This window comes from Gorilla gorilla, chromosome 21, assembly GCF_029281585.2.
Source record: "Gorilla gorilla gorilla isolate KB3781 chromosome 21, NHGRI_mGorGor1-v2.1_pri, whole genome shotgun sequence".
Lineage (NCBI taxonomy): Eukaryota > Metazoa > Chordata > Mammalia > Primates > Hominidae > Gorilla > Gorilla gorilla.
In genome coordinates, this window is record NC_073245.2 from 50,804,242 (window position 1) to 50,830,239 (window position 25,998).

The window sequence follows — 25,998 nt, forward strand, 5'->3', positions numbered from 1 at the left end:
TGTGAGCACAGTGCTTGGCTTGCACTTCATTCCATAAATTACTTTTGAAAGAAAAAATTGGCTGGGCATGGTAGCTCATGCCTGTAATCCCAGCACTTTAGGAAGCGGAGGTGGAAGCATCACTTGAAGCCAGGAGTTTGAGACCAGCCTGGGCAACATAGTGAGACCCGTGTGTCTACAAAACAATAAATAAAAATGGCTGAGTGTGGTGGCACACGCCTAGTAAATCCTAGCTCCATCCAGAGACTGAGGCTGGAGGATCGCTTGAGCCTAGGAGGTCAAGGCTGCAGTGAGCTATGATCACACCACTGCATACCAGCCTGGGTGACACAGTGAGAGCCAGTCTCAGAAAAGAAAAAGGAAGAAGCTGAGCACCTGGAAATTAGATGCTCTGTGTACATTGTGTGCCAGGCCCCATTTAAGTGCTTGATGTGTATTATCCCACCAAATCCTCACAACCACCCCTCAAGCCAGGCAAGGTTTTCATTTAAATGATGTGGAAGCTGTGACTGAGAGAGGTTAAGGCATTTGCCTGAAGTCACACAGCCTAAGTGGCAGAGCTGAGGATCAGCCTGAAGCCTATGAGGCTCCACCTCATCACACTACATAGGACTGTGCTGTAGTGTGGAGTGGGGGCTGAAAGCCAGGGAGGAAATGCTGAGCACACAGCACACAGGCCCTGGGGGACTTTCTGGGTCTGAGGGACCTGGAATGAGTCTCTGCGATAGTGAGAGGCCTAGCTGATGGCAGGCTGCCTGGGGAGGTGCTGGCGAGCTGCCAGGGTGCAGGGCCAACAGGTCTGAGCCACTCCACTGTGACCTAACCGGCCTGGCCGATACTCCAGGTGGGGGGCTGGGACAGGGCTCAGCCGGGGGTGAGGAATGTTGCCCTGAGCGTGGGTACACTCACTTCTCCAGGCTTCATTCTGAGCATACGCGTGACTCTCCAGGAAGCGAAGAGGGCACTTCCTTACAGAGGCTTGAAAGTGTGGTCATCCAAGATTCAGGCCACTCTCTCTTCCTTCCTGCTTTCTTCTGAAAGGTTCCTTGCACCTAAGGAAGGTAACAATGAACTAGGTTTTCAGTCTGGACTAGAAGTTCATTTACCCAGGTACTAACTTGTTTACTCACTCAAGCATTTATTCATTCATTCACTCATTTACTCTTCCCCCCATTCACCTAATGGCTCACTGATTCATTCATTCACTCACGCTCTCACATATTCATGCCCACAGCCATTCGCTCTTCCACCTACCCATCCACCTACCCATCCATCCATCCATCCATCCATCCATCCATCCATCCATCCACCCATCAAACCAACCATCATCCTCTTATTCAATTGCCTTCCCATTCATCCCTTCTCTCATCCCCCATTTTCCCAACCAATCTTTCATTCTTTCTTCCATCTATCTATGCATCCATCTATCCATCCATCCACCCAACCTTTATTAAGCACCTACCATGTTTCCCACCCAAAACTCCCTATGGCTCCCAAAGTAGTTCTGCACCCACTTCGGCTGATAATTCACCTACATATTGGACCCCAGCTCCTTGGCCTCACAGTGGCATGGTTCCCTTGTCTCCTCCTCAGGAGGAGGCTCAGGAGAAGTGGATGGGTGGTCTTCTGCACAGCCCTAGTCTGCAGGTTCCAGCCAGTGACAGCCACCTGAAACTTGGGGTTTTTCAGGACCCTTTGTGTTGCGAGGCCTCTCCTGTCTTTAACGCCAGAATCATGCATGCTCCTGGGCTCTATGGCTCCAGTGGGACCCTGTTTTCAGTTTCTTGGGGCCCATTTCTTGCCTCCCTAAGGCCAGAACAGAGCTTCAGACTGTGGGGACCCGTAGACTTGGGGGCCCTCCTTGAGGAGGACACTGGGGCCTCTCTTCTTGGAGTACAGGTGAATATGCTTCCTGGAAAGATTCACTGACACCCGGAGGCTTAGAGGAGGGCAGGGCGGGCCCAGGCAATCTGGGGAAGTCTATGGCATTCAGTCCTGGCCAGAGGGCAAGAGAAGGGGCTCATGGTCCAAAATGGATGCAGGGAATAGGACACCGCCAGGGAAGCTGGCAGGAGCGCTTCTCATACGTTCCCCAAATGCCCTACTGCTACACCTTGGCTTGTGTCCTTGTCGGCACCTGGAAACCCCTTCCCACTCCCCACCCTGACACTCAGCCTCTGCTCTCCTCTCAGCTGAGTCCACACTCTCCTGCTCTTTGCTTTCAGACACTTTGGTCGCCTTCCCCCAGGGCCCCTACATAGCTCCATAAAGATTTGCTAAGTGAATGAATGAGTTCTCATTTTACAGATGAGGGGGTTAAATTCCCTGGGTTTTCCCCCTTACCCAGCCTTTCCCCAGCTAGTTCCTCCTCCTTTACATCCCAGCCAAAAGACCAATCCCGGGAGGCTCTCCGGACGCCCCCTCATTTTGCCACTCCCATTTCCTGCTCTCTTCCTATCCTCCCGCCCCCGTGCCCAGGTCCTGCTCTCTTTACACCCTGGCATCTTCCTGCTTGCTTGTTTCCTGTCTCCTGGCAAATGTCACCATCCCCATTTCACAGAGGAGGAAACCGAGGCTCAGAGAAGCCTCAGAGGGAATAGCCCAGCCAGATAAAAACCCCTGGGTCGTGAGCACTTTCTTCCACCCATAGTAGCCAGGTGCTTTATTCATGTGGTTTTACTCTGAAATCGGGATGGCTGTAGGTAATAATAGTGGCCATGCAAATCATATTTCATGACAGTTTTTGAAAGGCGCCGTTTCCGCCTCACAGTTCCAGTCAGGCGGGTGGGACTCAGGAGTGTGTGTGTGTGCGGCGAGTGCCTGCCTGTAGGTGGCCCCGGCCAAGCCAGCCCCGCCCCAGGAGGAGGCTGAACATTAGTCCTGCATGAGGGTGTCTGGTAACTGGGTGCGCCACGGGGGCCCTACCTCACTCCTCCCTCTCACATTGCCGATCGAGTCAGCCCCACGGCGGCAGCACCACGACCGACCGGGATCCTCGAGGTGCCAGCCCATGGCCGAGCCTGCCCTCCTCCCCGCCGCCCAGATGGAGAGGCTGGCCCCAGGGCCCCTAGCCTCACCGTGTCCTCGGATCCCGCGGGCCCGCATTGCCAGGCGCTGCGCCCAGCGCTGGGCCGACCTGGGCTGCAGGTACAGGGGTCACGGGAGCGGGAGGGAAGTTGGCCCTACTATGCGCCAGGGGCATGTGCGGTCTGTCTTCACAACATCCCTGTGAGGCAAGAATCTTCCTCCATCGTACAGATGAGGAAACAGAGGCTTGGAGAGCCCGGTCACCTGGCTGTCAAGTGGTGGAGATGGCTTTTAGCCCTAGTCCATGGGACTCCAAACCCAGAGCCTTCCTGGGACACAGCATTGCCCTGGGTTCAGGCTACTGGCCTCCTGCAGGGGTCACTGATTTTCAGATTCTTAGAGACCATGAGTGACGCCAGTATGTGCCATTTCCTCTTCTTCTGGGTGTAGAGAGTCTTAGGGGGCCCAGGGGCTCAAGATTCAGGAGTCTCTGGGTCAAGTTTCTGGGTCAGTGTGGCCGTGTGGTCACCTCGGCTGAGAACTGGTCACCACTTATTCCTGCTCAGCCTGCCACTGACAGCCAGACCAGAATTTTCAAATAGTCATTTCCCCCACTCTGATTACATCATATTACAATTTGATTATTATAGAAAGTCAAACAGTACAGGAATACCGTACAGGAATACATATGTTCATTCTTGAAAACTTACTACTGTTAAAGTTTTGACATATACCTTGGGAGAACTTTTTGACATATATAAACCTAAACTTGTATAGTTTTACACAAATAGGCTCTTGTGTTACATGTGCTTGTAAGGTTTTCCCCCGCAACCCCTCAATTAATGTTATGGACATATTTACATGTCAGTAACATAAAGATCCAATTCATTCACTTTAGTGTCCTGCCAGGATCCAACTTTATGGATATCTTTGGTTAATTTGAATCAGTTCCTGGCTAATGGACATTTAGGTTGGTTCCAATTTTTAACGATTCTAAGCAATACAGCAATGAACATCTCTGGGGACTTGCATGGGTAAAATTCACATCCTAGACTTGTAGTTGCAAGTTTAAAAGGAATGTTAGAATCTTAATAGACCCTGCCCTCCAAAAGTGTTCTAGCTTGGAACACACCTGCAGCAGGAGACCCCCATTGCCCCATTCATTTGCCACCCAAGGACCTGAAGACTAGACATGGTCTGTACTCAGAAAGCAGATTCAGGGAGTAGGTGATCCTGATCGTAGGACAACTGAGTCCTAGAATTCCCTTAAGGGAACAACTTCTAGGCTCAGGAAAGGGAGGGGGAGCTTAGTGAGACCATTTCATTCATACAGCATGTTCGCTGAGCTCCTATGTGCTTGGGGCTCTGTCCCATCCCAGGCAAAAATTACTCAGGATAGGATTTTAATGAGAATCAATTTTAAGAAGCCAAAGACAAGTTTGTTTATCTGTCTATCTATCTATCTATCTATCTATCTATCTATCTATCTATCTATCTATCTATTCTATTCTATATCTAATCTGTCCATCTATCTATTCCATATCTAATCTATCTATCCATCTATCTATTCATCTATCTATGTTTCCTATTGCTGCTATAACAAGTCACATAAGCTTATCTATCATCTCTCTCTGTCTCTCTCTCTCATTTATATTAGTTTTCTATTGCTGCTATAACAAATCACATAAACTTAGTAGCTTAAAACAACACAAATGTGTTATCTGACAGTTCTGAATGCTGGAAATCCCCAAATCGAGGGGTCTGTAGGGGTGCATTCTGTCTGGAGGCTCTAGCAATCTGTTTCCTTGCCTTTTCCAGCTTCTGCCGCTGCCCACATTCCTTGGCTGATGGTCCTCTTCCGTCTTCAAAGGCAGCTCTGTAACACCTTCACACATCTCTCTGACTCTGACCTCCACAGTCATCCCCATGTCTCCTTCTCTGACTCTCCTGCCTCCCTCTTTCATTGATAAGGATCCTTGTGATGACATTGGGCCCACTGGCTAATCCAGGATCGTTCCCCCATCTCAAGATCCTTAGCTTAATCACATCTGCAGAGTCCCTTTGCCTGATAACATATATTCACAAATACTGAGGATTAGGATGCGGACATCTTGGGGAGCTGTTATTCAGCTGATCACACCATCTATCCAACCATGCGTCGTCCGTCCATCCATCTATCTACCTATCTACCTACCTATTATGGCTGTTCCCCTGACTCCACCACCACCCTCCCTTAATCTCCTGGTTCCTTGTGATCTTTGAGGCAATTAATATTGAATTCACTATAAGAGCTCATGACCCACTGAATGTGCTTAATAGCTACTGGTTGAATGAACAGATGGATAATACTTAAGGGAGTTTAAAATTTGAACCATTCATTCTCTTTATTACTGAAAACGAAACAACAAAAGCAACATTTTTACTTCCAGAACAGTGGTGTTTTTTTTTTTTTTTCTTTTGAGATGGAGTCTCACTCCGTTGCCCAGGCTGGAGTACAATGGCATGATCTCGGCTCACTGCAACCTCCGCCTCCCGGGTTCAAGTGATTCTCCTGCCTTAGCCTCTTGAGTAGCTAGGATTACAGGTGTGCACCACCACGCCTGGCTAATTTTTGTATTTTCAGTAGAGACGGGGTTTCATCACATTGGTCAGGCTGGTCTCGAACTCCTGACCTCATGATCCACCCACCTTAGCCTCCCAAAGTGCTGGGATTACAAGCGTGAGCCAATGCGCCTGGCCCAGAACAGTGGTTTTTAAACCAGGGTTCTGCAAACATTTTATTTGAATTTAATTTTTATTATATCTTTCAAGTATTAAACATCTAGTAAAAATACTACCTCCACTCAGGTATCCCAAATGTTTTTTGTCAACTAAAATTATCTTGATTGTATGATCAGTAAATGCTTTAAATTAAACTTATAAAATCAGCTTATAATAATATCACTGTTACCTCTTTTGTTTATTGAGAAGATATTCCACTGCCAAAGAAAAAAAAAAAAAAGCGAAAACTACTTCCCTGGAACAAGGTTGGTCTGTTTGCTCCAGGCCAATGTTCTTGTGTATTGGCTCACAAGGTCACTAGGTCAGCTCCCCCAATCCTTTGAGTCTGTTCATCTCACTGGTCCCTTGCTTGTGAGTCATTTAGTTATTCAACAAATTCCAGCAGGACGGCAACCTTCAGGATGTAAGCCCGGATCTGTTCTGTTTACCCACAGCTCTCCAGCACTGGCACAGGGCTGGCTTGTTGTAGGTGCTCATGAAATATTTGCCTGATGAATGAAATGCTCACTGCCTCTACATGAAGTCCTGTGATGGATATGAGGGTGTGGGCATGAATAAGATGCTCTCTCAGCCCTTAAGATGTCCACAGGCTGGTCCAGGAGGAAGACATAACACTGGTCACTACCACATAATACACTAAATGCTGACCAGAAAGGCCTGAGCAGGGATGAATAGAGTCAATGTTGTCATCAAACAGAACGTCCCATAATGTGAGGAGGACACCGAATTCACTGTCTATGTGGACTTCATCTTAAAACCATGCAATATTGGCCTTGGGAGCTGCCTCAAAGACCCAGTTGGAGTGAGGTGACTCTGTTGGGATTCCCCTTATCCTTGCTCCCTGTAGAAATATATTTTCTGTTAATTCATGATTGGTATAAAAATGCAAAAAAAGTAGCAAGTGAAATCCACCTGCCCCTCCTACCTCCAACCCACAAGAACAGCAATTGTGAGAAGTTAAGTGTACATCCTATAGGATTTTGTGCTTCATAAATATTTACATACATGTATATGTAAAGTATATCTATGATCCAATCCATGCACATAATTGTACTTACATACGTGAATTGGTTTGTATTATGTATACTATTTTATAAATGACATTTCCATCTTTATAATATCTTTTCCTGGAAAGACATAGAAATCAACATTATTCTTTTTTTTTTCTTTTGGAGACAGAGTCTTGCTCTGTTGACCAGGCTGAGGCTGGAGTGCAGTGGTGGAATCACTGCAGCCTTAACCTCCCAGGCTCAAGTGATCCTGGGACCACAGGCATGCACCACCACGCCTAGCTATTTTTTTCATTTTTGTAGAGATGGGGTCTCCCTATGTTGCTCAGGCTGGTCTCGAACTCCTGGACTCAAGCAATCCTCCTGCCTCAGCCTCCCAAGTAGGTGGGACTACAGGCATGTGCCACCACACCTGCCCTTATGTTATCCTCTTTAAAGACTGTGTGATATTTCATTTTATGACTGGACAGTACTTTTGTTAACTAGCCTCCTGTTGATGGAATTTTAGGTTGCTTCTTTTTCTCTTTTGGTTGCTATTATAAACTATACTGCAATGTTCTTGGACATATATCTTTGTGTACTTATGATACATTTTCAGAATAGGAATCATTGAGTCCAAAGGTGTATACATTTAAAATTCTGAAACATATTCTGGGTGGTTTTCCAGGAAGGTTGTACCCAATTAGACTCACCAAGTGGGTGTGAGCTTGTTTCCTAATATACATGACATTCTTGACCAGACATTATTGTTCATTTTTAGTCTTCGCTAATTGGATTGGGAGAAACCTGTCTCTTGTTTTAATTTGCCCTTTTTATTATTATTAGTGAGGCTGAGCATCTTTTCACATGCTCAGTGTCTGGCAGAGTTCAAAGGCAGATCAGAGAGGCAGAAAGACCCATTTTGAGTCTAGTGCACCAGCCAGATTTCCTTAATCAATAATGGGTTAAATGACTTGGCTGATTGCACACAGATAGCTTGTAGAATCAATCACCTTTACAAGGTTCACCTTCACTCATATTTTGCTCATGTGTAGCTCAAGTCTCTGCCACTGGGGTCAATGTCAACTGATCTCTCCAGATACACCCCCTTGTATGTGAACGCAACCGCTGAATAAATCACCTACACATGGTTTAAATATGTCAGGGGTAGAAGGACAGCCTGAATCTGAAAGCCCAGCTTCACCACTTACCAGCTGTGGACCTCTGGGGAAGTTACTTAACCTTTCTGAGCCTTGGTTCCTTTTTTGTAAAATGGTTGTGAACAGCAGTACCTGCTTCATAGACTTGTTGTGAGGATAAAATGACATTAATGCATGTGAGGGCTTAGTACAGTGCCCACCATGTAGAAATGGGACAATTTGTGTCAGATATCAGTGGTCAAAGGGCAAGTTCTTGGAGCTGACTCCAAATAGCACAGGCTTGTTTTCATGAGACAAGTACATTCAGGACTCCTGACTCCTTGGCATAGTAGAAAAATTTGCATTTGAGTCCTAAATCCTCCACTCATCATTGGGAAAGTTCCTTCATTTCTCTGGGCCTGATCCTTCATTTGTGGAATCAGTGCCATTCAGATAGTGGCTGCTGTTCACACTCACACATCCTCCTGGTTCGAAACCCGGAACGGCCACCTCAGATCCGCAGCCCAGGGGACCAGGCTGCCGCTGGGGGCTTCTGACCAGCTTTGCAGGAAAAAGTCCTTGCAAACCACTTTCCTCCAGGGCTCTCCAGCAGGAGGGGCCTCCTCAGATCCTGCTTACAAACCAGTGAAGGGCAGGTCCTTTCGGATGGAGCTTCCTATTTTCCCTCTTTTCTCACAATGAAGCAGAGGTGAAGGTGTTAATTACACCAAGCGGTTAGGCTGCCGCCCTTCACAACCCTGGGGTCCTCACCCTGCCTGCAATGTGGAGGCCGCTTCTCCACCTCCCCTCCTGTCAGGCATCACCGACTCTATCCAAATTGACCAGCAGATGCTCATCCAAGTGTGAGAAGGTCTTTTCTCGATACTTGCCAGTACTGGGTGTTGGCAATCTTTTCTGTGTTTGCCAATCTGATAGAGTTCATCCTTGTTTTAATTTGCATTGCCCTGATTACTTGCGAGGCTCCACATCTTTTCACATAGGGCATTTGCATTTTATCTCCTGTGACTTGTGGATTTCTATCTGCTGCCAACTTTCCCAGTAGATTTTTTGGGTATTTTTTTTCTTGTTGCTTTCCAGGAACTCTTTATATATATATAGACTGAATAGTAACACTTTATCATTTGTTGCAGATATTTCCTCTCAGTTGAGGAAAAAGGTCCTATGACATTTTTTATAGGGTCTTTTGTCATACAAAAGTTTTAAGTCTTGATGTAATCAACTCAGCTTTCTTCTGTTATAGCTTCTGGATTTTAACTTGTTTGGAGAGTTGTTCTGCACTACCATTTATTTCTTACTGCCTTTGTTCTCATTAAACCCTAATACAGACTCCTATCCACCCGGGGAAAACTCCTTTGCACTTCCCAGCATAAAGACCTGCTCCCCTTCCTGGGAGATTTGCATATCTCATTTCCTCCCTGACATTCACTGACTTGTTTCTTTAAAACTGAGTTTCAACACCACCTCCTCCAGGAAGCCTCTTCTCAGCCCACTCCCCCTTTTGTTCTCTAGTTACTACTCTGTCCCCTCGGGCTGTTTGCCCCATCTTAAGAGGACTGTTGTCTGCTGGCAGCCTTGTGTTTTCATGTTTTTGGAGTACTTACTATGGGCTGAATGTTTTACAGGCCTTACTTTATTTCATCCTCACTGCCTTCTGTATACTATCACACAATCACCCTGATTTTATAGGCCGCACATCAAGAGGACAGACCTAGGCCCAGACAGTGTGACTTCAGGGCCTTGGTCCTTAGCCACTGTAGTGGCTAAGGTGACTTAGGGCCACAAATTTAGTGGCCTTAATTTGGGCCGTTGGGGCGGTGACAAAGGGCCACAAATTTAGTGGCTGAAACAACACAAAGGTATTATCTTAGAGTTCTGGAGGTCAGAAGTCCAAAATGGTGTCAGAAGTACTAAAAATCAAGGTGTCGGCAGGACTGTGATCCTTTCTGGAGGCTCTCGGGGACGATCAATTTTCTAGCTTCAAGAAGCCACCTGCCTTCCTTAAGTTGTGGTCCACCTGCATCTGCAAAGGCAAGAGTGGCCGGCTGAGTCCTTCTCATGCTACCATCTCTCTGGTTTTCACTCTTCTGCCTCCCTCTTCCCCCTTTAAGGACCTTAGTGGTTTCATTGGACCCACTCAGGCAACCCAGAATAATCTCCCCAAAATCAGCTGATTAGCAACTGTAATTCCATCTGCAACCTTCATCCCACCTTTGCCATGTAACACACACATTTACAGATTCCAGGGAGTAGTGGGTAGTGGGGGGTTATTCTGCCTACCCGCAGCCACTCTTCCATATTGCTTTTCCAAACTTCAGTCCCCTGCCTCCACCCCCAGGAGTCATCCTGCCTCCCTCCAACCTGGGGCTTAGATCAGTGCCTTGGAGTCACCTGGAAGGCTTGTGCAAACACAGATTGCTGCACCCCACCCCAAGAGTTTCTAATTCTGTAGTTCTGAGGCGAGGGCTGAAAATGTGCATTCCTAACAGGCTCCCAACTGATGCTGATACTGAAGGTCTGGGGCCCACACTTTGAGAAGCACTGGGTTAAGTTTATTAATCCTTCAAATATTTATCAATATCTGCTCTGTTTTGGGAGCTGGGCTTATACAATAATAAAAAGAATGTCTCTGGTCTCAAAGAGATCCCAGTCTAAAGGAGAAAACAAACAGGCAATGACCATGGAGGGCGGTAAGTGCCAGGACATCAATGAGCCCAACGCCTGTAGGAGGGCTGCAGAGAAGGCTTCCTGGAGGAGGTGATGCCTGAGCTGAGTCCCAAAGTAGGCACTGAGCAGGCCAAGGATGGGAAGGAGAAGGGTGTTCCTGACAGTAGCTGCCAACTGGGCAAAACTCCAGGGCAAGAGGGAGCCTGGTGCCTCTGAGAGGTATACGTAGCTCACACTGGCTGGAGCAGAGAGTGGGGCAGAGGAGAGATGGGATTGCAGTTTGCTTTCAAGCCCTGAGCCCGGCTGCAACCCCAGGGCCAGGAGACCTGAAGGCAGGATGACAATCTGGCTCTTAAGCCCTTGAGTGCGCAATGGAAGAGTGAGCGATGAGGACCTCCCTGTGAAGATGTGCAGCAAAGACAGGGATAATGAAGCCATGCCTCACCCCTAGGCCAGCCTAAGAGGAGGTGTAACCATGGCAACCAGCCTGATGCTCTTCCTGCTGGTCTTTTCTGAAGGCTTTAAAGACCAGATGTTCTTAATCCGGGGCTCAAGGATGGACCTTCAAAGATCCGAGAACCACTAAAATTATTTGGTAAATGTTATGCATCTCTCTGTGTGTGTGGTTCTCCAGAGAGAGGATTCACAACTTACGTAAGATTTTAAAAAGCTCCCCCTACTGCGCCACCCCCCTACCCCAAACCAGCTAGGAAGATGTTATAGACCAGGAGTTGTAAACTCTGGTGCCTACAAGGGTTAAGTGGGACCCCCAGGGAGTCACGTGGCAGAGTGTAACATCTCAGGGCATGGTGAGGATTGTGGAACCAAGGCGTGAATGGGAAAACCAAGCTCTGTAATATATTTTAAGGTTTATTCTGAGCCAATGTAAGAGACCCTGGCCTGGGGAACACAGTCTCAAGAGGTCTGAGAAGGTGTCTCCATGGCAGTCAGATTACAGTTTGGTTTTATGCATTTTAGGGGAGACAGGAGTTATAGGCAAAGACATAACTCAAAGCATAGAAGCTGTATAATGGTTTGGCTGGAAAAGGCGGCATATCTTGAAGCCGGGGCTTACAGGTTATATGTGGATTCAGATTCTTTAATTTGCAATTGGTTAGAGGAGTGAAGCTTCGTCTAAAAATTTGGAGTCAGCAGAAAGGAATGTTTAAGAGAAGGAAGTCTGTTAACCAATATACTGGGTCAGAGTTGCTCGTAGGGGTGTGTGAGTTCGCCTTTGTCTGGCACAGCCATAGGTCCTGTTTATAATTGGTTATCTTATTGTCACAAAAAGTCTGTTTGGTCAATCTTGTGATGTCTTTTCTTTTTTTTTTTTTTTTTTTTTTGACAGAGTCTTGCTCTGTCACCCAGGCTGGAGTGCAGTGGCAAAATCTCAGCTCACTGCAACCCCCACCTCCGGGGTTTAAGTGATTCTCCTGCCTCAGCCTTCCAAGTAGCTGGGATTACAGGCACCCACCACCACACCTGGATAATTTTTGTATTTTTAGTAGAGATGGGGTTTCACCATGTTGGCCAGGCTAGTCTCGAACTCCTGGTCTCAAGTGATTCACCTGCCTCCGCCCCCCAAAGTGCTGGGATTACAGGAGTGAGCCAACATGCCTGGCCATGGTGATGTCTATTTTAACATTAATGCTCGTCAGATGTTGTGCCTAAACTACAAAAGGGAGGAGCGTATAATGAGGTGTGTCCAACTTCCCAACCCATCATGGCTACGAATTCAGTGTTGCAGGTTTCCCTGTGATTCCCTTGGCCAAGAGAGTGGGTCTGTTCTATTGGCTGGGGGGCTTAGGATTTTATTTTTGGTTTATGGAGGACACTAAGCCTATTTAAAACTTTTTTTTTTTTTTTTTAGAGACAGTGTGTCACTCTTTTACCCAAGCTAGAGTGCAGTAACACAATCATAGCTCACTGCAACCTCAAACTCCTTGGCTCAAGCAATCCTCCTGCCCACGCCTCCTGAATGGCTGGGACTCCAGTTATGCACCACCACACTTGGCTAATTTTTTTTTTTTCAGATGGAGTCTTGCTCTGTCGCCCAGGCTGGAGTGCAGTGGCACCATCTTGGCTCTCTGCAAGCTCCCAGGTTCACGCCATTCTCCTGCCTCAGCCTCCCAAGTAGCTGGGACTACAGGTGCCCGCCACCATGCCCAGCTAATTTTTTTTTGTATTTTTAGTAGAGATGGGGTTTCACCGTGTTAGCCAGGATGGTCTTGATCTCCTGACCCCGTGATCCTCCCACCTCAGCCTCCCAAAGTGCTGGGATTACAGGCACGAGCCACCGTGCCTGGCCACACCTGGCTAATTTTTGTAATTTTTTTTTGTAGGGATAGGGTCTTGCTGTGTTGCCCAGGCTGATTTCCAACTCCTGGGCTCAGATGATCCTCCTGCCTCGGCCTCCCAAAACGCTGGGATTACAGGTGTGAGCCACTGTGCCTGGTCTAAAACTTCTAATATGATCAAATTAACAACATTAATGCTTAATGTTATTTTAATAAAAACAACATTTTATTTAACCCAATATGTCTGGAATATTTTCACATGTAATCAATATGAAACATTAATGAGATATTTTACATTTTCAAATATGAAGTCTTCAAAATCCAGTGTGTATTTTTCATTTCCAGCAATCTCCGATAGGATGCTAAATTTTCATCAGAAATCCTTAATGTATATTTAGATTTCATAAAATATACAGCCAGAAAAGTAGATTTGTGTACCCAAGTTGTTCTAAACATATTTAGGCCTTTTCCAGTAACTGAAACAAGTATCTAGTTTTAAATTTAAATTAGTTAAAATTAAATAAAGTTGGCTGGGCACGGTGGCTCACACCTGTAATCCCAGCACTTTGGGAGGCTGAGGAGGGCAGATCACTTGAGGTTGGGAGCTTGAGACCAGCCTGGCCAACATGGAGAAACCCTGTCTGTACTAAAAATACAAAAATTAGCTGGGCGTGGTGGAAGGTGCCTGTAATTCCAGCCGGGAGGCTGAGGCAGAAGAATCGCTTAAACCCAAGAGGCAGAGGTTTCTGTGAGCTGAGATTGCACCACTGCACTCCAACCTGGGCAAAAGAGTGAGATTCTGTCTCAAAATGAAAGAAAAGAAAAGAAAAGAGATAAGAAAAGGAAAGGAAAGAAAAGAAAAGAAAGAAGGAAGGAAGGAGCTAAAAATTCAGCTCCTCATTCATACTAAATACCATATTTCAAGGGCTCAGGTGGCTAGTGGCTACAATATTGGCCAGTACAAATCAAGATGACAATCTATGTGACTCAGGAAGGGACACACAAATGTCTATAATCTTGTTCGAAGGAAGGATCGGGGAAAGCCTACACAACTTAAGGACTTTCGAAGCTTCTCTGGCAAGCACCACAGGGCTGCGCTGCTGGCTGGAGGCCTGTTTTAAGAGGCAGCCACCACTTGGCTTCAGCCAATTGTCACTTAGAGACACAGACCCAGGATTATCATCTCTGCTGATTATTTTTTCCCAAGGGAAATTGGAACTAGAGGACTTAAAAATGTGAGGCCTCCTCATTTTCAAATGATGGCAAGCGATTTAAAAGGTGTGAAAATCCAGTGTGTGTGTTGGGGACGTGGTGAGGGGATGCAGTTTGCTATCTCAGATGGAGATTGGTAGATCCTGATCTTCTGTTGGGAATATTTGTCATCTCAGAGGTCATGGGCAGTACCTTAATCTCCCCCATCCATCTAAAAAATGCAGGCTGCCCCTCCCAGAGTGCTATGTGAGAATTTTGATGCAATCCATCAGTTCCCACCCAACTCTTGAAACCTATGCAATTCTCTGAACCCCAGCAACATAATGATACTCCTGGCTTCCCAACCCTGGTTGCACAATGGAATCAACAATAGGTGCCCAGGTCCCATTCCCAGCAGTTTGGGTGTCATTGGTCTGGCTGGGGCATTGCTTGGGCATAATGGCCTGGCAAAGCTTACTGGGAGATTCCAGCCCATGGGCAGGGTGGAGAAGCACCCTGCCCTGGAGAAGGTCTCTGGGCCAGGTCTCCACACCTAGGATGCAGCTTCTTGGGCCCAGCGTGGGTCCTCTGTTCTGATTTGTGCCCAACTTGAACAGCTAAAGGGGGCACCCATAGCTGTGCCTTCCCTGTCTCCCAGCCCAGGCTCCTGTGTGATTCAGGAAGCTAAATTACATTAATTACATTTCAGAATGTTTTATTCTTGTTGTCTATAACACAAAATAGCCATGCTTGTGACTTTCATAACCCACAGATCAGCTCTAGCAGAAATGCTGTGTGAAAGAGATATGGCGAGCATCGTTTAATAATTCAAAGAATGGTCACACTGTCCAGAATGAGCCAGTCTTCTTTGTCTTAATGGGAAAGTTGTAGCCATAGAGGGATTTTAGGAGCTCAGTTAAGATGATACTCAAAAATGTAAAGGTAAGATTTACCTTTTATAACATCTCATTCCCACCCATCCCAACCCTGTCGCCACAGGGGTTGCTTCGTAGATGTGAGTGTTGCTGTGTCCTGATGTTCAGGTTGTGCACTGCATAAGAGTGTTACACTCAGAGGGGCACCATTTATGTAGTCATCATGTACTAAGTTATCTGAGTGATATGGGTGGGCATGAAGAATCCAAACCTCCTGGCAAGTCCTGAGGCAACAGAGGAGAGACCCTCTTCATAGGCACACATGGCTATGTACACATTCATGAGTGACTGTGCACCCACAATTCCCTGGCGTACCCATACGCACATGGCTGGGCCCTGAGATTGCCTTTCTTTCTTGCTTTCTTTCTTTTTTTTGAGTTGGGTCCATTTTTATTGTGGATCGGGGCTTAGAGGATAAGCACTGGTCAGCATCATTAGCTGCACCATCTACCATCCTTCTCTGTGACCCATCTCTATAGGAGGGTCTAAATTTAGCCCAAGAAATCAGGATCAAGAAGGGGGAAAAAAGCCATTGGCCACATGGCCACTCCTGCTATATCTACACCTACCAGTCACTGAACACTTACCCAAGGTGACGGTTTCCATGCAGGAGACCCAAGTGGATCTGCTAGGGACAATAACTTATTTGCCTAAAGCTTTTTTCTTTCTCAAAAGAGGGGGCAGAAAAGGCTGATTTCTAGAAGTAGATGTGGAATTGAAGAATGTCCCAGAGAGCTAAGTTTTAAGGACGAACCACAAACTTGTTGCTTCTCCAACAATGTCATGAATCCATTCCTTGCACCATCGCACGTTTTTCACGCATTCAAAAGTGTCTCTAGAGCTCCAGAACCATGAGTACCTCATCACGTCCTGAGCATCACATCCCCCAGCAAGCCGCCTGCACCAGGCCTTTCTCTAGAAGTCCTGAGACTGAGTACTCTCCGAAGGCTGGAGGTTTGTGCGAGTTTGTACGTGTGGTTGAGCGCTTGTGTGAGGAAAGTCCCGCTGGGGTTGATCTCCATCAAGGTCAAGTTATCCAGCTTGGCATGTGCCTCCTGTTGCCTCACAAAGCTGTCAGCAGACACTCGGAGTTTGGCTATATGAGTGTCCCATATATCCTTGACCAGGGTCCGGATTTCATCTGCCTTCGGGATGTTGTCTGAAGCATGATTTAACGGGAGCTTGGTAAGTTCCATGTAGTAAAGGCTGGGCATTGAGGTAAAAGTTTCTTCCTTTCATTCATGATCCCTCATCTTCTCCAACTTTTCTATGTTCATCCACTCCGGAGGGAACAGTCAACATTTCTGCTTTTGTTTCAGGTTAATTGCCAGCCATGGGGGTACTTCCACTGGTAAACCAGGGTTAAAAGGCCCCAGGTACCCACCCCAATGAGGTAGCTCTTGTCCAGACTGAAGTTGGGGATAATGGTAACCAGCTCCTTCTCAGCCAGGAACTCGACCTCGGCCACGTCCATGGCGGCGCGAGTGGCCGGCTCGGGCCTCACAGTCTCCTTGGGCCCCTCAGCGTCCCGGAGGAGGTGCCGCAGCCACCGTTTTCCCCGAGATTGCCTTTCAATCTCTGCTCTAAGAGGCCCAATTTCTATCCTTTATTGATTCCTGACTCAGAACCGGATGTGTCTCTTTATCTGGGGGTTGGAGATAGGGTGGAACATGGAGCGTGCACACAGCCAGTGGCGTGTGCACCTGGCACCTGGGAATGGTGTGAGTGGCAGAGAGTGGGCTACTGCACCTCTGGCAGAGCTGCTGGGGTTGTGCAATAGCGTGCTGTCCCTGTCAGCTATCACTGTGTGACAAATGATCCCCAAACCCAGCAGCAATCATTTCCCGAAGCAACGATTGTGTACTCCCGCTCCTGTGTCTGAAGGTGGCTGGGGATTAGTTGCTCTACCCTAGGCTCTGCTGGGCAGCTCCATTTCTAGCCATGGGTCCAGCTGAACTTACTCCTCCCTGCTTACTGGGCTGTGGTCTGTGCCATATGTGTTCATTCTGGGACCCAGGCGGCAGCTGTCCAGGGATGGCTCTTCTCATGGTGTTGATAGCGGTGTGAGAGGGCCACCCCACCACCCAGGCACATTGCATACCGGGGCTTGCCCAGAGCCAAAGGCACATGGCATCCCACACAGCCACTCCCTGATGGTGGCTAGCTGTCTCACCCACCTCTCTCCCTCCTTTCCCTTCACCCCAAGCTTCTCACCTTCCCCCAGATTCCCTGCTCAGCAAAGTAAAGCTTGGCACTGCCCAGCAGCAGCTATCTGTTGCTCTTCCAGCCTGCCCCACTGGGGACAATCTCAATTCATCGCTCCACAACATATCATTACCCAACAATAATTATGGGGCAAGAGATGTGTTCAAAAGAGTCCAGGAACTCTGTGGCTCAGGTGATAGGGATAAGAGCTCAGCTGATCAGAGGCAGAGCTGGGGCTACATCTGGGCTGGTGGTATTCCCTTACCAACCACAGGCTGCATCCAGCCAGTGAAAGAAAAGAAAACATTCACAATTGAGGAAAGACCATTGTACAAGTGGCTTATTACACAGTGGTTGAGAACATGGACTACAGAGCCAGACTTCCTGGGGCCAAATGCAGTTCTGCCATTTACTAGTCAGGTAACCTTGCAGAAGTCACTTTGTCGCTGTGCCTCTGTTTGACCATCTGTGAAATGGGATGATAAGAAGTTGTGAAGAGTAAATGAATTAATCCATGCTAAGCAGTGTTTCTCAGCCAGAATGATGGTGTTCCCCAGGGAACATTTGGCAAGGTCTGGAGACATGCGTCATTGTTAAAACTGAGAGGGATGCTTTGGCATCTAGTGGGTAGAGGGCAGGGATGCTGCTAAACTTACTACAATACACAGGACAGCCCTCCTTCACAGCAAAGGATCATCCTCCTGACATGCTGTTAGTACTGAGCTTGAGGAACTTTCTATTTATTTATTTATTTATTTATTTATTTATTTATTTTGAGACGGAGTCTCACGCTGTTGCCCAGGCTGGAGTGCAGTGGCACAGCCTCTGCTCACTGCAACCTCCACTTCCTAGATTCAGTGGAACTGAAGGCTGCCCCCAAAGCCCTATTCACCACTTTTGGGGGAAGCCCTTGGCTGGGTTGCTGAAGCCAGGCCACTCTCCCTGCCCCAGCAGGTCCAGGCTGAGCTGACCTGGTTTGGCTGCTGGAAAGGAGGCACAGCCACACCTCCACCGACTCATCCCGATGGCCCGCATTCTTGCTCCCTCGGTCATGCTGGCTTTCAGCTTCCCTGAACAGGCTCTCGGCTTCGCTGAGCAGGCTCTTGCTTCTGTGACTCTCAGCTTTGCATGGGTTTCTGCAGCCCTGCCCTTGGGAAAGGCCTTTGCTCCACTGTCATATTATTCTCACTGCCTGCTATGACCTCACGGGCAAGGGTCTCGCTAAGATCATCTTGCAAAGCCCCCTTCTCTACCCCTGTCTTCCCATTTTACGGACTTGGAAGCTGAGGTCCATTGAGAAAAAGGGACATGCCCACAGCTGCACAGAACATGAGCAGGGGAGCTTGGATGGGAGCCGAGGACTTCTAGGACCTGCCTCATCTTTCAGGCCACCCGGGGGGAAAGTTCATGTGTGTGGAGAGAAGGGCTTTGCGTTCAGGAAGGCTCTAAGCCTCTGTGAGGGCTCCGGCCCTCTGACTCACTGCAGGAATATATTTCTTCCATGCTCTGTGCTTGTAAGCCCCTGACCACTCTGCAGGACAGGAACTAGAGGCCACTTACTGGCTGGGCAGTCTTGGGTGAGCCACTTGCTGTGTCTGAATCTCAGATAGGAAGAGTCCAGAAGCAACATATATTGATCAAACTAACATTGACTGAGGACTTCCTATTCTAAGCACCTTAGGTGTATTAGCTTCCTAGTAACTGGCCATAGTAAGGGCTTGATAAACATTTGCTGAATGAGTGAATTGGCTCTTACACTACACTGCCCCAGGTAGTCTCTGTTAGCTTCATATTAAAATGAGGAAGCTAAAGTCCAGCCAGGTTTGGGGACTCCCCAAGGTGACGTTGCTAATAAACAACAAATCTAGGATTCAAATTCAGACCCAGTTGACACTAGAGCCAAATTTCTTGACTTTTTTTTTTTTTCCTGAGACGGAGTCTCACATTGTCACCTGGGCTGGAGTGCAGTGGCACGATCTTGGTTCACTGTAATCTCTGCCTCCCAGGTTCAAGTGATTCTCCTGCCTCAGCCTCCTGAGTAGCTGGGATTCCAGGCGCCCGCCACCACGCCCACTAATTTTTTGTATTTTTTACTAGAGACGGGGTTCACCATGTTGGCCAGGCTGTTCTTGAACTCCTGACCTCATGATTCACCCACCTCAGCCTCCCAAAGTGCTGGGATTACAGGTGTGAGCCACCGCGCCCGGCCCAAAGTTCTTGACTTCTAAATTTACAGATCTGTTTATCTATTGCTTAGTGGCACATAACAACCATCATTTTATTCCGCTTAGGGATTCGATGGGTAAGGAATTGGGACAGAGTGGGCAAGAATACCTGCTCTCTGCTCCATGATGTCTGGGGTATCACCTGGGAAGACTGAATGGCTGGGGGTGACTTCATGCTGGGGACTGGAGCCATCTGTCTGGAAGTTTCTCCACTCATGTGTCTGACACCTACACTCAAATGATTCAAGGGTGAGGTTCGGCTAGGGCTGTTGACTGGGGCACCTGCATGTCACCTGGCACTTGGCCTGAGCTTCTCAACATAGCAACCCATTCCAAGGAGCAAGCAGAGAGTGAGAGAGCCAGGTGGGATCAGCTTGGTCACTATGACCAGACAGAGAAGTCTCATCGCTTGACCTCTGCTGTGTTCTGTTAGCTGAAGCTGTCACAGCCCGACAGATTCAAGGGGAGGAGACATAGGACCCACCTCCCCATGGGAGAACTGTAAAAGAATTTTGGGACCATACGTGATATCCACTACAAATACTGTATTCTAGGCAGCGTTCTAGGCACTGGGGAGACAGCAGGGAATAGAGAAGCCAAGAAAGAAATAGTTCCAGCAGAAATGAATGTGTTATGGAAAAGCAAATAGCAGAGACGTAATCCAGGTTAGGGATGAGAAAAGTTGTATTTGAGGAAGTGACTTTAAGTCTGAGACAGGACATTTCAGGCAGAGGGAAGAAGGAGGTACATGAGACGAGGCTAGAAGCATAGGCAGGTCAGTCCAATGCCTTCGTAAGGCATTTGGATTTTATCCTCAGGGTCCTGGGATACCATGAGGATTCCTAGATGCGGTGAAAGGCCAGTATTGTGAGCTTGGAAGATCTTTCTGAACCAGAGAAGGATATCTAGAAGAAACATAGGAAGACTGCGATGAGGCTGTGGTCCAGGCGAGAAGTGATGGTGGCTTGGACCAGAGTGGTGGTTCAGAAGTTAGTGGATAGAAATGTTGTATGAAAGGTAAAATTCATTAGGGGTTCATGGGGTGTGGAGACACCAAAAAGGGTGTGAGGAGTGGCTCTCAGAGTGCTTGATGGAACCATCTGATGAGACAGGGAACTCTGAGAGGGGCACAGTGTCTACAGTGGGGAAGAAAAAATGCATTCAGATTACTTCATTTACACCTGGGGCCTCCCTAAATCATCTAGTGTGGCAGTTAAGTGCCCTGGTAGTGGGGCTTTCAACCTGAGTTCATATCCGGGCTTTGTCACTTGCCAATGGGACAAGTCTTGGTGGGTCCCCCAATCCTGTTGGGTCTGTTTCCTTGCCTGTAAGTTGGAAACAATAGCATGCCCACATGGGACTGATGTATTAAACTGAGGTTTGGCCAGGCTTGATGGCTTACATGTGGAATCTCAGCACTTTGGGAGGATCACTGGAGTCAAGGCATTTGAGGGCAGCCTGAGCAGCATAGCAAGACCTCGTCTCTACTGAAATCAAAAATTAACTGGGCATGGTGGCATGTGCCTATAATTCTAGCTACTTGGGGGGCTGAGGTGGGAGCATCGCTTGAGCCCAAGACTTCCAGGCAGCAGTGAGTTATGATCGCGCCATTGCCTTCGAGACAGAGCAAGACCCTTTCCAAATAAAAAGAAATGAACTGATGCTTGAACATGTTTGCCCCTGGGCATGTAGTAAGTACTCAGTAAAGGTTTAAAAACCAAATTACAACTGGAGGCCACGCTGTATACTTAGCACCTGCGTACTTTTCTGCATGCGCTATACCTCAACAAAGCGCTGGAAACAAAACAAACAAAACATCAGCTATATTGTGAGGTTCTGAACACCTTTTGTGGATGTGTTCTCTTCCTATCGTTCTCTTCCTAGAAGGGGGGTACTCACCGCCATGCTGCAAAATGTGATGTTGGAACAATGACACCTTTAGCACTGTGGGTGTTTCATTTTGTTTCTGTTCTTTCCCCTCTCTGACCTCCTCAGAATGTTCTTCCAAAGAAATAATTGCTGCCCCCTCACTGCTTAGCTATCAAATGGTGATAGTGTTGACAATTTTGCTTGGGTTTAGTCGCTGCAGTTTTCAAATTGTCACGAAAACACACAGATGCTGGTAATTTCAAAGCGAATCGCAAAGCAACCAAAGAAACGGAGCTGTGCCCCCAGCATGGGGTGCCAAACAGATTCGCAGGAGGCACTGACTGGCAGTTTTCTTGAAAAGCATAAATAGAGCAGAACAGCCAATTTTATAATTAACTGGGACTTGGTCTCCAGTGAAGCTTCTGCTCTGTGCAAATGCCGGAGCCGTTGCCAGGAGGTTGTGCCCTGTCCCTTCCTTCAGGCTCTGGCCGACTGGAGGTTTCTTTGCTTTACCACATTTTGAGTCTGTTTCAGGATGGAATTGTTTAGGACTCGGAGTTGAGCTCTGTGTGGGCAGGACGCTTGGGAGGAAGCCACAAGCCAGGGTCTACGGTAAAATCCTGGCAGGAAAGGCCATGTGCAGAAAGAACATGGGTCCCTCATTCAAACATTGTTAAGAATTTTGAGATGGTGACAGCAGTTCTCTGAACCAAGTGTGGGCTGCTTCCAAACCCGGGCCCTGTGTGACTGCACAGGTCGCACATCCATGGAGCCGGCCCTAGGTCCTGGATTACACCTCCAGAAACTGGGGGACAACAGTGAGTGAGGTCATAGGCTGAAGGCAAAATACAACTTCAGGGACTCCAGGGGATGGGATCCCACAAGATGGGGGCTAAGCAGGCAGCAGGGGTAAAGTCAGAACAAACAAACATCCAATAAAATAGTCCTTTTTTAGAGGCAATGTGACAAGAGTTCACAAACCCTTTGATTCAGCAATTCTACTTCTAGGATTCTCTTCTACTGTACAAAGGAACAAAGGTAACAGATGGTATTATTTGTGATATTGATGAATAGAAACAACCCAAATCTCCATCAAAAGGAAATGGGGATATTTCAAATAAATGCGCTGTGTGGGGGCCTTCCTGTGAGCATCCAGCTCCTCAGCAAAGAGCTATCAAATGCTTAGCGTGCATGGGACTCTTGTGGGGCTGGTGGAGGACTTGAGTTCTGTGTCTTGGCTGACATGAGCCCAAAACAATGTCCCCTGAGTGAAGAAGAGAGTGCCTGCCTTTAGGTTAAATATGCCTGGGGAGAAACATGAGATATCTGCACACCAAAGTGTTAGCATGGAAAACGTGGTCGTAGCCACAGGAGAATGATTGATTTTCTACTTTGCTCACTTCTGCATTGCTGGGAATTTTTACAATAACTGCATATTGATTTTATAAGGGAAAATATAGCTAACAAAAATATGTTTTAAGGCCGGGCTCAATGGCTCATTCCTGTAATCCCAGTACTTTAGGAGGCCAAGGCAGGCGGATTGCTTGAGCCCAGGAGTTCGAGAACAGCCTGGGTAACATGGCAAAAACCCCGTCTCTACAAAAAATGCAAAAATTAGCCAGGCATGGTCATGTGTGCCTCTAGTCCCAGCTACTCAGGAGTCTGAGGTGGGAGGATGGCTTGAGCCTGGGAGGCGGAGGTTGCTGTGAGTCATATCGCACCACTGCACTCCAGCCTGGGCCATAGAACCAGACCTTGCCTCAAAAAACAAAAACAAACAAACAAACAAACAAAAACAGAAAAGCACATATATATTTTTTTTTAAAAAAGGCAGCATGTGGATGACTTTTCCTTTTTAATCCAAATGAGTCTTGTTTTTTAATAGGGCAGTTCAAACCACCTATGTTTATTGGTTTTCTTTGCCTTTTGTTGGTTTCCACATGGGAGCTTAAATATCTATAGAACTTGCAGAATATACATTTTTCCCACTTGAGGAAACTGGGGAAATGGATTTCTTCCCTCTCTTCTGGCAGGGGTAGTTTATGGTCTATTTGCTGGCATGTGTCAGGGTCTAGGTGATTCCAATCTAGTATTTTTGCCATTATGACCAACCCTACCATTTCTCAAGGATTTGGGCCAGCAACAGGGACATTTTGTCCCTAAGCTCATCTGAAGTCCTGGACTTCATTTATATGGACCAGGAGACTTGCACTGTCTTACCCTGAGATTCTTTGATTGCATGAAGCAGAAATTCATTGAGTGTAGCTCGGGAAGAAGAGGGGGATTAGAGGGAAGGATGTGGGAGTCGGGGCTCTAGGGGTAAACCTCATAGCCTGGATCATGAAAAGCTGCAACTGGGACCTGGAAAATCAAGCTTAGGTTACCCCACATCCCTCCATGCCTGCAGAGGGTCTCCTCTCTGCTTCTTTTGGAAGACTGGCCACTCCAGCCCCACACAGCTTCCAGTTCACGTGCCTGATACTGACCCCTCTGCCCTTGGTTCAACACCTTGAGAGAATGAGATTGGCTCAGTGATGTATAGCCCCTCTGTGATCAGGTACTTGCTCTGTTCGAAGCTGGCTGGGAGAGGGGAGGAGATGAGGTGTTCCTGTGATACAAGCAGGAGACCCAGGGCTTGGCAGCCAGACTCACAAAGGAGGAGGTGTGAGGGAAGGAGACAGGAGACTTTCTGGGTAAAAATTCAGTGAGATCCACGAGACACTGCCCTGTCATTTCCTCGCCTGTCCTGGTGTTTAATCCCCTCTTGGGAATGCTGCCTTTACCGTAGGTATGTTCAAGACTGTTCGCCTTGACCAAGAAGGTGGAAGCAAGCAGAGCATTCTGGCCCTGCTCTGTCCCCTGCAGCATTGCTGGTTTCCAAGGATCCCGCAGGGGTGATGGGTCACCAGTCAATTTACTGAGATCACCCTGAGAAACATGCCTAGGAAGCTTGCTTAGCCCTCAGGGGCCCCAGGCTGATTTCTGGAGAGCCACAAGCCTCAGCACAACCCCCATCATAAGCAGAGACTTGCTGACCTCCCTGCACCTTCCCCACTTGCTACAGCTCTGGCCCCTCCTCAGGCCGAATGGATCAGCTTCCCCAGAAGAATCTCCTGCGACTACACCCTGCTGGCTCTGCTGGCTGTTCCACTGGAGTGGAGAGCTCCAGCATGGATGGCTTTTGGATGGAGGTGGAACAGATCCAACAGAGAGATGAGCTGAGGGAAGAGGACAGTGGCGGGAATGAAGGCCAGCTTCCAGAGGGTGAGAGACCCTGGCGGGGGCCTGTAGGGGTGGTGGGAGGGCTTGATTCCAGGCAGAGAAATGTCAGAGGATCCAGATATGAACCAGAACATGACAGCATTTTCTCTGTTGCCTGGACTGGTGCAGTATCCTCTTCACTGCTCTCCCTGCTTCACCCGTGATCCTTACTGTCTGTTCTCCATGCCATAGTCAAGACGATCTTTTAGTAATGTAAATTAGATTATGTCCCTCCTTAGAGTAAGTCCTTCAGGAAATATTTTTTGAGTGCCTATTATGTGCCAGGCACTGTTTAGGCACTGGGGATACAACAGTGAACACAAAACAGTCTCCTATATACAGACCTAACGTTCTAGGGAAATTCTAAGCCCTCTGCTCTAAATCCTCAAATATCTCTCCATCTATCTCAGAGTAATAGACAATTATGTGTCCCTATTATCTACTACTGTGTAACAAACCACCTCAAGCTTAGAAGCATAATGCAGCAATAATCAGTTATTATGACTATTACTATACCTCACTGTTGGAGGGGTTGAGTGGGCTCAGCTAGGTGGTTCTTGCTCAGGGCCTCTCATGCAGTTACAATCAAATGGTAGCTGGGGCTGGACTCATCTCAAAAGATTTCTCATCTATGTGCCTGGTGGTGGATGTGACCATCAGGGGGCCTCATCTGGGATTATCATCTGGAATACCTGTATGAGGCCTCTGCATGTGGCCTGGGCTTCCTCACAGCATGGCGGCTGGGTTCCAAGCACAAGACCAAGAGAGAGAGCTGGGTAGAAGCTGTCTTGCTGCTTATGACCCAGCTTTAGAAGAAAGACAACATTGCTTCTGCTGCATTCTGTTACCCTGCATGCAGCTATGTTCAAGGGGAGGGGAATTAGACTCCACCCTTTGATGGGGTGAGAGTCAAAGAATTTGGGGACATGTTATAAAGCCACCAGATCATAACTTACCAGGCTTTACATAATTGGCTTCGTGCCTCCTCTCTGCCTCTTCTCCTCCCACCCTGACTGGCTGTCACTCTACTTCTGTCCTTGGGCCTCCTTGCTGGTCCTTGACCCTTAAAGCACTTTCCTGCCTCAAGTCCTTTGTCCTCTCTGCTCCCTTGGCCTCAAATGCTCTTGCCCCAGGCATCTGCATGGCTTGTTCTCTTCAGTCAGGACTGGGCTCAAATGTTACCTCCTCAGAGAGGTCTTCACCAGCTATCCTACATAAAATAGCACCCCTGCCCCTGCCCTACTCTGTTCGTTGCTGCAGCAATGATCACTGCCTGACTTTACCTAGTGCACTTCACTGTGCATGTGTCTGTGACCCCCACTAGAATGTAACTTCCATGAGGCCAGGGACATCATCGGCCCTTTTCACTGCTGTGTCCACAGTGCCTAGAACAG

At 47.7% G+C, this 25,998-nt stretch overlaps 1 protein-coding gene and 1 pseudogene across 1 annotated transcript in view; one reads left to right on the plus strand and one right to left on the minus strand.

The window, feature by feature from the left end:
* Nucleotides 1-2,961: 2,961 nt before the first annotated feature.
* The window catches only part of ARHGAP40 (Rho GTPase activating protein 40), a 49,098-nt gene continuing 26,061 nt past the window's right edge, over nt 2,962-25,998 (plus strand). The window contains exons 1-2 of the mRNA XM_055373231.2: nt 2,962-3,147; nt 24,408-24,607. Of these exons, the coding sequence (XP_055229206.2) occupies nt 3,011-3,147; nt 24,408-24,607 (337 nt within the window). The 5' untranslated portion in view covers nt 2,962-3,010. The remainder of the gene's footprint in view (nt 3,148-24,407; nt 24,608-25,998) is intronic.
* On the minus strand, nt 15,919-16,518 carry LOC101130584 (DNA replication complex GINS protein PSF2-like; annotated as a pseudogene).